Source organism: Ovis aries, chromosome 9 (assembly GCF_016772045.2).
Source record: "Ovis aries strain OAR_USU_Benz2616 breed Rambouillet chromosome 9, ARS-UI_Ramb_v3.0, whole genome shotgun sequence".
Taxonomy (NCBI): domain Eukaryota; kingdom Metazoa; phylum Chordata; class Mammalia; order Artiodactyla; family Bovidae; genus Ovis; species Ovis aries.
In genome coordinates, this window is record NC_056062.1 from 29,196,549 (window position 1) to 29,208,400 (window position 11,852).

The 11,852-nt window shown below is 45.9% G+C and overlaps 1 protein-coding gene across 5 annotated transcripts in view; it reads left to right on the plus strand.

The window, feature by feature from the left end:
• ANXA13 (annexin A13) overlaps nt 1–11,852 on the plus strand; it is a 67,259-nt gene that overhangs the window by 27,565 nt on the left and 27,842 nt on the right. For 4 of the 5 annotated variants that reach the window (XM_060393679.1, XM_060393680.1, XM_042254159.1 and 1 more), the window contains 2 exons: nt 6,710–6,804; nt 10,572–10,742. In XM_060393679.1, the coding sequence (XP_060249662.1) occupies nt 6,710–6,804; nt 10,572–10,742 (266 nt within the window). The remainder of the gene's footprint in view (nt 1–6,709; nt 6,805–10,571; nt 10,743–11,852) is intronic. The other variant, XM_060393681.1, reaches the window with a different exon arrangement.

The following is an 11,852-nucleotide window of genomic DNA, read 5'->3' on the forward strand; positions in this document are numbered from 1 at the left end:
ACCAATTTCTGTCATTGCCTCCAAGCGCCAACAATTTAGAGACATCACAGCTAAGCCACCTCGGCCACACAATGGCCATGGGTGGGTTCAGGCCTGAGAAGACATGGCTGGTAGGAGCCATCTGAATCCAAAAGCTGCTTTACTAAATGCTTCTTTTTCTTATTGTGATATAATTTCTATATCATAAAATCCACCCTTTTGCAGTGTTCAATTTAATGGGGTTTCATGTATTCACAGGGTTTTGTAATCATCACCTCTAATTTCAGAACATTTTCATCAACCAAAAGAAACCCCACATGTATTCATAGCCGCTCCCACTCCACCTTCAGGTCCAGGCAATCACTGGTCCACTTCCTCTCTCTATGGATTTGCTGATTCTGGACATTTCATGCACCTGGAATTACATTAAGTCCCCTACATATAAACGAGTCCCATTCCAAGAGTGCATTCATAAGTCCAATTTGTTCCTAAGTCCAACAAAGTAGCCTAGGCACCCAGCTAACACAGTCGGCTACATGGTACTGTACTGTAAGACATTTATAATACTTTTCACACACATAATACATAAAAACAAACACAAAAAATAAAGAAAATCATTTTAATCTGACAGTACTTTGAAAAGCACAATAGTACAGTACAAGAGCCCACACACAGGGACTGGGGCATCGAGTGAACAGGATAGAAGAGATACTGCCTGCAGGAGGGAGACGAGGCGGGAGCCTGGAGTGCAGCCTGGAGGGCAGGCTGCAGTTTCACTCACAGCTGGCGTCGATAGAACGCACGTTCGTATCTTGGAAAGTTCGACACTTGAAGGTTCATCTGTAGGGGACGCACTGTATACAATATGTGGCCTTTTATGTCTGTCTTTTTTCTCTTGGCATAATGTTTTATGAAGACAAGTGCTAGATTTTACTTAGAGGTAAATCAGTGGAGATTTACTTTCCTAGGAATGGGTATTGTGGTAGAAGATGGCCATTTAAACTTTTTGTGTGAGTCCAGGGGAAAGACCTGGGATCCACAGTGGAAGTTCTAGGAAGACATCTTTTGCTTCCGTAGAAGGAACTATCCAACTCTAGCCCAAAAGAAACGCTGAAATCCCAAAGGAGCTGGGGTTGAAGACAATGTGGAGGGAAGTAGTAGGGATTTCTACATAGTAAGTATTGTTGAATAAATCAGAGGTGGGAGGGCTGGAAATGAAGGGTGACAACCAGGTTGTTCGGTTTGGGGGCATCAGAGGTGAGCTCAGCAGAGAGGAGCTGGTCCTTGCTCATATCCTGGCTGGCTGATCAGGAGGCCTGCTTGCCTGTGAGTGTCAGGATGTTTATAGTTCTGAGCGTCTGAGCCAGCCTCACAGGTGTTTCCCTGCTGCCTCCTGAATGAGGGCCTGACATCTGGATGTGGGCTGGAGGCAGGGGCTGAAGTGGGTGTGGAATGAGTCAGCTGTGGTTTATGATAAATCCCTGAGTTCTTAGCTACCACACGAATTTAGTTCGCCAAGCACAGATGCAGCACTTACTGAATGTCAAAGTCATGCTGTGTTCTCCTCCCGCCTCCAACTGGCTGTGGCCACGAGGTGGAACCACTCTTGTGCTGGTGACTGTTGGAGAGTCCCTTCTACGTGCCAAGTGCTAAGCTGGGTACCACACACATCATCTTTTGTAATCTCCTGACAATCCTGTAAGGTTGTACTGTAATGACTTAACAGATGAGAATGCCAAGGCTCAGAGGTTAAATACTTGTCCAAAGTCAAAAAGTTATGAAATGAGGATGGGGTGATTGGACCTAGAGCTATCTGGAAAAGCTATCATTTGGATAAAGATCTAGAATTCCAACCTCTATTAGTAAGTCCAAGCAAAATGGTATCATTGGCAAAACTCATCTGTAAGACCACGTACTTATCTTATTGCTATACCATCCCTGCCAGGGCTGGATTTAAATTTTTAGGGCCATGCTGTCCAATAGCCATCATGGTGAGACATACGGATCATTTTTAATTTTTGAGAAGCTATATTTTAAAATCCAGGTGAAATTAATTTTAACAATATATTTTAGTTAACTCAATACTGTATTGCAAATATCATTTCAACTGATAGCCAATTTCAAAGTTATTCATGAGATACCTGACATCCCATTTTTCACATTAAGTCATCAAAGGACTATATATATTCTACACTTACAGAACATTTCAACTTGGACCAGCCACACTTTGCATCCTCAGCAACCACATGCATCCACTGTGTTGCATAGAGAGGGGTTAGAGGCCCTAGGCATCAAAAAGGTTATGTGGGCTCCCACTCATTCACCCAACTATGAAAGTCCAACTTATAAGAATGCAATATTACTTAACCATAAAAAAAGAATTAAATTGGACCATTTGTAGAGACATGGATTGACTAGAGTGTGTCATACAGAATGAAGCAAGCCAGAAAGAGAAAAACAAATATTGTATATTAACACATATATATGGATTCTAGAAAAACGCTATAGGTGAACTTATCTGCAAAGCAGAAATAGAGATACGGACATAGAGAACAAACATATGGACCCCAAGCAGGGAAGGGGTGGTGGAATGGACTGGGAAATTGGGATTGACATATATACACTACAGTATAAAGCAGAGAGCTAATGAGAACCTACTGCATAGACAGGGAAGCCTACTCAGGACTCTGTGGTGACCTAAGTGGGAAGGAAATCCAAGGGAGAGGGGATATGTGTATAAGTATGGCTGATTCACTTTGATACAGAAAAAGAAACTAATACAAAATTGTAAAACAACTGTACTCCAATTAAAAAAAAAAAAAGAATGCTATGCCATAAAATAACAACTGATTTTTCCAAATAACGCTAAACTGGCAAATTTCCTTTTCACATCTTTGGTGCTTATGCTTCCCTAGCTCCTAAGTACCTTGGACCCTTGGTCTGGGTCAACCCAAATCCCTCGACACTGACCCCCGGTAGGCCTTCCTCTCGGGGCTCTGTGAACCCCCATCCCAGCAGATCCCTCCTGTAGATAATGCCTTAATCTGATAGCGCATGGACCCCAACATTCATTATCCTTCTGGAAATGCAAAAGGAGGTTTGCCATTCCTCCTGAAAAATACAGAAACAGGTCTCAGAGGGAGAAGCTACCATGGCACCATTGGAGGGTGGCTCTGGCTGGCTCTGGGGCCTGCTGAGAAGTGGTCACTCATCAGGGAGGGTACCAGGGAGGTCGCTTCAAACCCAGCAGAAACTCAGCTCCCCACCACCCTGCTGAAACTCAGCTCCGTGCCTTCCCAGAAAATTACTGGAAAAGCCAAAGTCAGGAGGCTCTTGGCCCTCCAAGGCTGACGGTCACCGGCTTCTGACCTTGACTGTGTAATTACTGTGTCCTATGCACAGTCAAGGCTGAGGTTCCTTCTTTCCTCATTAAAAAAAAGTCTTTCCCAGAATCCCTGGTGACTGGCCCTGATCCTCAAACCATTGTAAATGTTTACAGGAAATTGTTCCCCTGCACAGACTGCTTATATGACACACATACTGTGAAATATAAGATGAGGTCACTGTTCAGTAAATCGCTCCTTGGTCCAGTGGAAACAGTGCCCCACATAAACCTGATGCCTGGACTCAAAGAGCTTGAGGGAAATCAAGTCACTTCCAGTTGCTCCCCCACTTCACCTCCAGGCTGCTGCTGGGCCAGCCCCAGACTGCTCTGCTCTCCTTTTAAAAAGTATTGCAGGAAGCAAAGTCTTGAAAGCCTTACTTTTAAATTTTTAACTCAATTGCCCTGAATTATGCAGATATAGGTTGACTGAAGCATCGGAGCAGAGGATTTCCTGTTGGTCCCTGCTACATGCAGGCTTCCCAGGGGGCTGAGGGGTAAAGAATCTGCCTACCTATGCAGGAGATACAGGAGACTCGAGTTTGATTCCCAGGTCGGAAAGATTCTCTGCAGAGGAAATGGCAACCCACTCCAATATTCTGGCCTGGAGAATTCCATGGACAGAAGAGCCTGGCAGGTTACAGTCTATGGGGTCGAAAAGAGTCCAACACAAGCACGCACACACACACACACACACACACACACACATCACAGCACCTGCTATGAACAGGGCGCCTGAGTAGAGCACACAGCTTCACACCCATGCAGAGACCAGCGCCGTCAAAAGGCAGTGCAAACGGCCCCATGCATTCAAACATTCCTTCACTCAGCAAGTCAGGTCTGATGAATACTGAGAGCCTTCTGTGTGGAGATTGCAATGAGCAGTGCCTCCTGCTCCCATGGAACTTGCAGTGAGGGATGGCAGAGGAGGAGGAAAGGGAGGGACCCAGGAAGGAGTGTCTGTCTCTTCCCAGGAGAGTCCAGCAAGCTGAGTCCTGAAGGAGGAATGGGAGGGAAGGTGAGGGGCGCAAAGCTAACAGAAGGGCTTGCGGGCAGAGAAGAATCCAGGCTGTTGTTCTGGATCCAAAGGGGCCTAGATGGAATGGTTTAAAGCAGAGGGGTGGGCAGGCTGATCTGTTCAGCAGAAAGGCCACTCAGGACAGTGAATTCTGACCAGAGAAGGTGAGAGTAAGGTAGGATCCCCATGGAGCAGCCCACATGGAAAAAAAAAAAGGAAGGGGTTGGATTCAGAGTTTTTTTTTTTTAATGAGAAAAAAAAAATCCCTTCTGAAGTGAGATTTCCAGCACTCAGAGGTTAAAAAGACATCATGTCGCAGAGGAAGTAACTGCATACAGATTCCGTAGGCGAGGCTGCAGGAGGAAATGAGGAGGGACAGCAGAAATAGCTTTGGGAGTGAGTCGGAATGAAGCAGGCAGCGAACGTTATTTTTGCAAGTGAGCTCATCCTAAAATTTTCTGGTTTTCCAGCTGGAATCAAAGAGCTAGATCTTCCTGGAATTGTAAAGGTGGAACTAGTCCTTGAGACTAAACGAACAGTCCACAGACATGGAGCTGTGGCTTTCCTAGGAGCAGCGCACAGCCCTCCAACCCCTGGGTCAGCGCAGTCTTTCTAAGTCCCAGCACTGACTTTCCAAATAAAGCGATGTGGGCTGGGGCCAAACACTTCGTCTTTGCCAGCACACACTATTTACAGGCAGCAGGCATGAGAGGAGGTCTAGGAACAGGCAGGAATGCTCCAGAATCTGATGATTTGTCGTGTGGTTTAAGGGTGGAGCCAGACTTGAACCAAGTCTAAAGAAATTGAATTCACGGTTTGTTGATCAAGGAGTCTGTTTCATTCCCATACCTGCAACCCCTGGGACATCTTTGCTACTCTGTGCATGCAAGGATGCTAAGTCACTTCAGTCATGTCCAACTCTTTGCGATCCTATGGACTGTAGCCCACCAGACTCCTCTGTCCATGGGATTCTTCAGGCAAGAACACTGGCGTGGGTTGCCCTCCACCAGGGGATCTTCCCCACCCAGGGATCGAACCTGCATCTCTTATGTCTCCTGCATTGGCAGGAGGGTTCTTGACTACTAGCACCACCTGGAAAGCCCCTTCCCATCCTGTGTCCAGGTTCTAAAAATGATACACTGCCCTTCTTTCTTAGTCATTATCATTTCAGTATTGATCACAAATCCGCCTGCAATATGGGATACCTGGGTTCGATCCCTGGGTTGGGAAGATCCCCTGGAAAAGGGAAAGGTTTTGGCCTGGAGATTTCCATGGACTGTATAGTCCATGGGATGGCAAAGAGTTGGACATAACTGAGCAACTTTCACTTTCACCTATGATGAACAAGGATTATTTTGAGCATCAGGGGAAAAGTGTGGTTCAAAGGAGTTTAAGGGGTAACTACCCCTCAAGCTCCCGATTAGGACTTTTCTCTGAAATTAACAAGTTTATGAATGGGCCTGATATTGCAGCAATTTGGGCCTTTTGTCTTAACCTCTTCCACCCCATTTAAAGTAATTGGAGGCCAAGGAACATACCATTTTTTTTAAACAGCTTTTTTTTTTTTTGAGGTATAAGACACACCATACAATTCACCCATTTAAAGTGTTCAGTTGGTTTTAATGTGGTGATGTCTGAAACCATCACCATGGTCAATTTAGAACATTTTCATCACCTTAAAAAGAAACCTCCTACACTTGAGCTATCGCCTCTCTGCCCACCCCACCTTCAGCCACCGTTCTTCTTTCTGTCTTAATATAGATTTCCCTGTGCTGGGCTTCCATATGAATGGAATCATAATACTGCATCTTCTGTGACTGGTTTCTCTCACTTACCGTGGTGTGCTTAAGGTCCACTCATGTCGTCAAATGTATCGGTCTCCATTTCTTTTTCTGGCCAAGTAACATTCCACCAAATGAATATGGCACGGTTCATTTTTCCATTATCCACTGATGGACATTCAATTGGTTTGCACCTTTTGACCATTACGAATGATGCTGCTGTGAGCATTTGAATACAAGTTTTGTGCGGACATAAGTTTTCATTTCTCTTACGTTTATGTTGAGCAGTGAAATTAAGGGATATACTGTATTTGTTCCTCTTTCCACTACAACGCCTAGTACTGTGCTTTATGCAATGTGAGGCCTCAGTGGATACTTGTTAAGTGAATAAGGAGAATACAGTTATCAGCACAAGATATTAAAGTCAAATGATCCATCTAGGTTATCCAGAGTGTGTGACCTCTACCCTGGTTTCTCCAGCTGGACTAAAATAAACTTCCAGCTTGTTTCTTGCTCACCATGGTTTTGTTTCTTTCTCCTGCACTTTAGGAACTGATGAAGCCGCCATCATCGAAATCTTATCAAGCAGGACATCAAGTGAGAGGCAACAAATAAAACAAAAGTACAAGACGACATACGGCAAGGTGATGCCGAGGACCTTCAGCCACGCGCACAGGGCCTTGGCCTTAACTGTCTCTTCCACTTCCTTTACGTTCCCAAGACAGTGACAGATACCTTTAAAGCTTTATCTAGTTAGCCCAGGAGAAACAAAACAAGACACCTATTTAGAGGTTTAATCGACTTCAGAAAAACTGAAATGGCCTTGTTAACAGCCTGTAAAATCAATATTAACTCATTGCTTTTTAAATTGACTTCTTTATAAATTAACCCCTCAGACATTTCTTCCCCATTCTTTTAGACTATTTTCACACATTAACTTATAGATAGACCACTAATTTGAAAATCAGTTTTTTCGGGAGGGTCTTGATATAAGAATTATTTATTCAGGTGTCTTCAATAATGATTTATTCTTCATAAATGACTGTTACAAAAATTTAAAAACCAAAAAGTGAAAACACCCTCTGTTGCATTAAGCATCTATACCTTTTCCTTTCTTTACACATTTCTTTTATTCTTATTGTTGATAGTGTTACGTACAGAAATCTTTAAGAATACACTAGCCTTTCTACAGTATTTTCTTCATTAATATATCATGAACGAAATTTAACATTTTCTTAATGTCATTAGAATGATCAGTTTACAAAATAAATATTAATTATGCTGCATTCTAATTCCAAATTTAGAAAATCTTTACAGTGTCAATAATCCTATGTATAATTGGATAGAGAGATAGAAATGGACTTTCTTACAGGTTTGTCACTGGGTGGGCAACCATCTCTCCAGGCTTGGTCTCCTCACAAATACAATGATAAATTTGCCTCCCTTCTCAGGTTGCTGGGAGAATCAGGCAGGGGAATGCTGGCACCTTCCAGCAAAGGGAAGCCCTAATAAGGGATGGCTGTTTCCATCTTACAGAGAGGAAAGTGGAGCTCATCTATTTAAATGACTGCTGCAAAACCACACACTTACTAAGAAAAAGAACTAGGCCTCGAGTCTAAGCCTTCCACCTCCAGGGCCAGCCATCACTTCTGGAGAACCCGTTGCCATAAGAGGAGGAGCAGTTTATTTCTATATTAAGTGGCCCAGACAGCTGTGCTTTTGTAGTTTTTCCTGCTTCTCTCCTCACGATGAGGCTTGTCAATGTCATTCATTGATGACACTGGTGAAGATAAGTGAAGCTTCAGTTTAGCTGATTTAAACTTAATTGAATGACATTGAACTTTCATCCTTGTCAGTGTGCCTGACTGTAGCAGCCCCTCACGCACTGTGTCTACTTCTATCCTGCTAATATGGAAAGTCAGACACAGGCTTCTTGAGCTTTGGTGTAAAATAAGAGTGTGTGTGTGTGTGCTAAGTCGTGTCTGACTCTTTGCAACCCAACAGACTGTAGCCCATAAGGCTCCTCTGACCATGGGATTTTTCATCAAGAACACTAGAGTGGGTTGCCATTTCCTTCTCCAGAGGATCTTCCTGACCCAAGGACTGAACCTGTGTCTATTGTGTCTCCTGCATTGGCAGGAGTATTCTTGATCACTGCACCACTTAGGAAGCAGTAAAATAAAAGTAAATGGGTTCAAAGCCAGACCCTTGGGCTTTGTTAAAGTGGGCACTCTATAGCACAAAATCTGCAATACCTACATCTGCCAATCACTTTTTTTTTTACTTTCCAATTCTCAGCTGTGTATCAGACGGCCGAGACCTCCAGAATCATATTACAAAGCTAGAAGACATCTCTTGTCGTTGTTGTTCAGCTGCTCAGTCATGTCCAGCTGTTTTGCAACCCCATGGACTGTAGTCTGCCAGGCTTCTCTGTCCATGCAGTTTCTCCAGGCAAGAATACTGGAGAGGGTTGCCATTTCCTCCTCCAGGGCATCTTCCTGACCCAGGGATTGAACCAGCATCTCCTGCATCAGTAGGCAGATTCTTTACCACTGAGCCATCAGGGAAACCCTGGAAGACATTCAGTTCAGTTCAGTTCAGTTCATTAGAGACAAACAAATCTAAATCCTCAAGTCAACTGAGCTCCAAAGAGAATAAGCATCCCAAGGTGACACAGCTAGTTAGCAGGAAACCAGGGTCAGAGCCAAGGTATCCTGAGCTGGCTCCTATGTCCAAATAGAATGTAAACACACAGGGGTTTGTTTTCATGCTTGTGGCTTCTAAGAGCAGGCAGCTGGAATCTCTCTTCTCTGCAGTTCTATATAATGCCCATCTGACTTGAAAAAAGATTCCAGTCTTCAGGCGGATCCACACCAGAGCACTGACCAGAGGCCTGTCTTCACAAGGTCAGGGTTAGAGGCAGCAGCTGCCATGGAATGAAGCTACTAATATTAACATCACAACCCACTACTGAGGCAGCAGATCCCAGGGCCTTGGACAAAAATCTTCTGGGTTTTTCTCCCACATCTGGAACTCAAAGGTTCATTTGAGGAATAGTTGATTTGCCTTCTCTCTGAAAGTTTCATCAACATAGAATAATAATAACAGCAACAATAATAATCACTTACTGAACATCGAAAATGTGCCAGGCACTGTGTTCAGTGTCTTCAAGGACTGTCTCATTTAATTCTCCCAACAACCCTAGGAAGTAAGTCTTGCTATTCTCCCCATTCTTCAAAGAAGGAAACAGCGAGATGATGAAATTAAGCGCATTTCCAAGGTCACAGAACTCCGTGGCTGCGTTGTTAGCCATCATGCGTGGAGCTGAGTAGCCAGGCCCACTCCGGGCTGTAGCTTGGTCTATTGGCTTCCATTCTGACCCACACGGAGCAGTCTCTCTGCATGAAAGTCCTTCTTTGAGGTCCTTCATTTTGGTTGGGATGTCGACAGCTCTAGCTGGACTGAGCGTTCATTCTTGACGCTTTTCTCATTAAACCATCTAGCCAGAGGGAGCAGGTGGGAGCAGGCAGTCTACTCGCGATTAGAGGGGGCTTGCCAAAAACCGATGCCAGGGAGAATTTCATGAACTTCCCTCCCCCTACTTGAGTTCTTTCTCATGTGTGTCCCTTTCAGGATTTAACAAAACACCAAAGTGGCTGTCCATGGAGCTTGCCCAGGACAGTCTCACGTTACTCCTGTCACCCCTCTGTGACAACAGGGGACGACTATTGGTAGTGCCCCCCTTCCACTCTCAGGGCTTCCCTGCTGGCTCAGCTGGTGGAGAACCCGCCTGTCAATGCAGGAGACACAAGAGGTACAGGTTCGATCCCTGGGTCTGGAAGATTCCCTGGAGAAGGAAATGGCAACCTACTCTAGTATTCTTGCCTGGAAAATTCCAGAGGGGCCTGGTAGGCACAGTCCACGGGGTTGCAAAGAGCTGGACACAACCGAGCATGCATGTGCTTTCACGCTCAAAGCACCCCCATCCGGCCAGTGAATGAGCCAGTCTCCTGGAGAGGACAAACCTGTGTTAGTCCTCTCTAGCCAAGTGTTTGCAGATGAGTCCTTTATCTTACCAAGGTTCAGCCCATGGGGATAAAGCAATAAATACCTCTCCTCTTAGGGCTGTCTCAAGGATCAATGAGAAAGCTGTCTGAACCCTAAAGTGTTCTGCAAATGCTTGTTGTCATTGTGACTCATCTTCAGTGTCCCCAGCAGATGGATGGGCAGTCGGGTGACCACGGTCCTCCAGAGAAGGTTGCTCACCCCTGTAGAGCTCCTGTCTAGAGCGTGCCCTGGGCATCCACAGCAAGTGTCCAGTCTCCCCTGGGGCCGTGCCGTGTGGAAAGCAGACACCTGTCCCCCTGCCCTCAGGCCCTTCTCAGTCAGGACTCCTGCCATCTTCCCACAGGACCTGGAGGAGGTGCTCAAGAGTGAGCTGAGTGGAAACTTTGAGAAGGCAGCCTTGGCCCTTCTGGATCGCCCCGATGAGTATGCTGCCCGGCAGCTGCAGAAGGCCATGAAGGGCCTGGGCACGAGTGAGGCAGTACTCATCGAGGTCCTGTGCACAAGAACCAATAAGGTGAGTCCCAGCCGAGCCCCTGAGGGAGCGTCCACATGCCCGTCAGAGAGGGTTACAGCAGCAAGAAGGGAAAGTCCTCCTAGCCCTCCACCCTGTGGTGAGCAAGTGTCTGGGCAAGCAATTTGCCCGCTTGGTTCACATTGGAGAGACGCCTCTTCCAATATTCTGATGGTCGGTTTTGGTGTTACTGCCCCTGGCTTGACAGGATAGAGCCTTCCAGAAGAGCTGTGTCAATCCAGCTTTATTTTTCCAAAGAGATGCAGTTTCATATGTGGGATACGAGTTCTACTTTACCTGCCCAGCCTGACTTTGCAGGTCTCCTAGCACCAATACTGCAATTAGTAATCCAAGTGTGGATGCAGGGAGCAAAGGAATGAGGCAGGCAGGTGGGAATGCCAAGGGGATCCCAGGAAACATCTGGGGCTGCCACCACCTCCCCAGAGGTTTCCATGTCCTTCTGTTAGCAGCCCTCTCCCCTTGTCCCTTGGGTACATGCCATCATGTCAGGAGCTAAAAAGGACATTTGTGAAGGCCCATTCATATTTGGTTCCAGAACCCATAGGGGCCATGTGTGCGTGTTAGCTGTTCAGTCATGTCCAACTCTTTGCGACCCCACGGACTGTAGCCTGCCAGGCTCCTCTATCCATGGAATTCTCTAGGCAGGAATACTGGAGTGGGTTGCCATTCCCTTCTCCAAGGGATCTTCCTGACCCAGGGATCAAACCCAACTCTCCTGCATTGCAGGCAGATTCTTTACCATCTGAGCCACCAGGGAAGCCCAGGGACCATGGACTTCATCAAGAGTAAAGAGGGTCCCCAGGTCATTCTCTGGAAATGTCCTCTTCTTCCGCAACATCCATCATGTAGAGTGGGGAGGTCCAGCAAGGAAAGTGCCAAGAAAACCCAACATTTTTGATTCCTCCAGGGAGGAAACAGAAGCAGCACCTGGAGCAGACGGCGAGGAAAACCACCCTGGCGCTCTGATGCTGCTGGGCTATTAATACTTAGGCCTCAAATGTCAATAACCCAGGCTTGTTCCTTCTGCTCAGCCTGTGCTGTCCAGCCCATTACCCGAGGCACCACCGGGGTCCAGGCTACAGGAGCAAACCC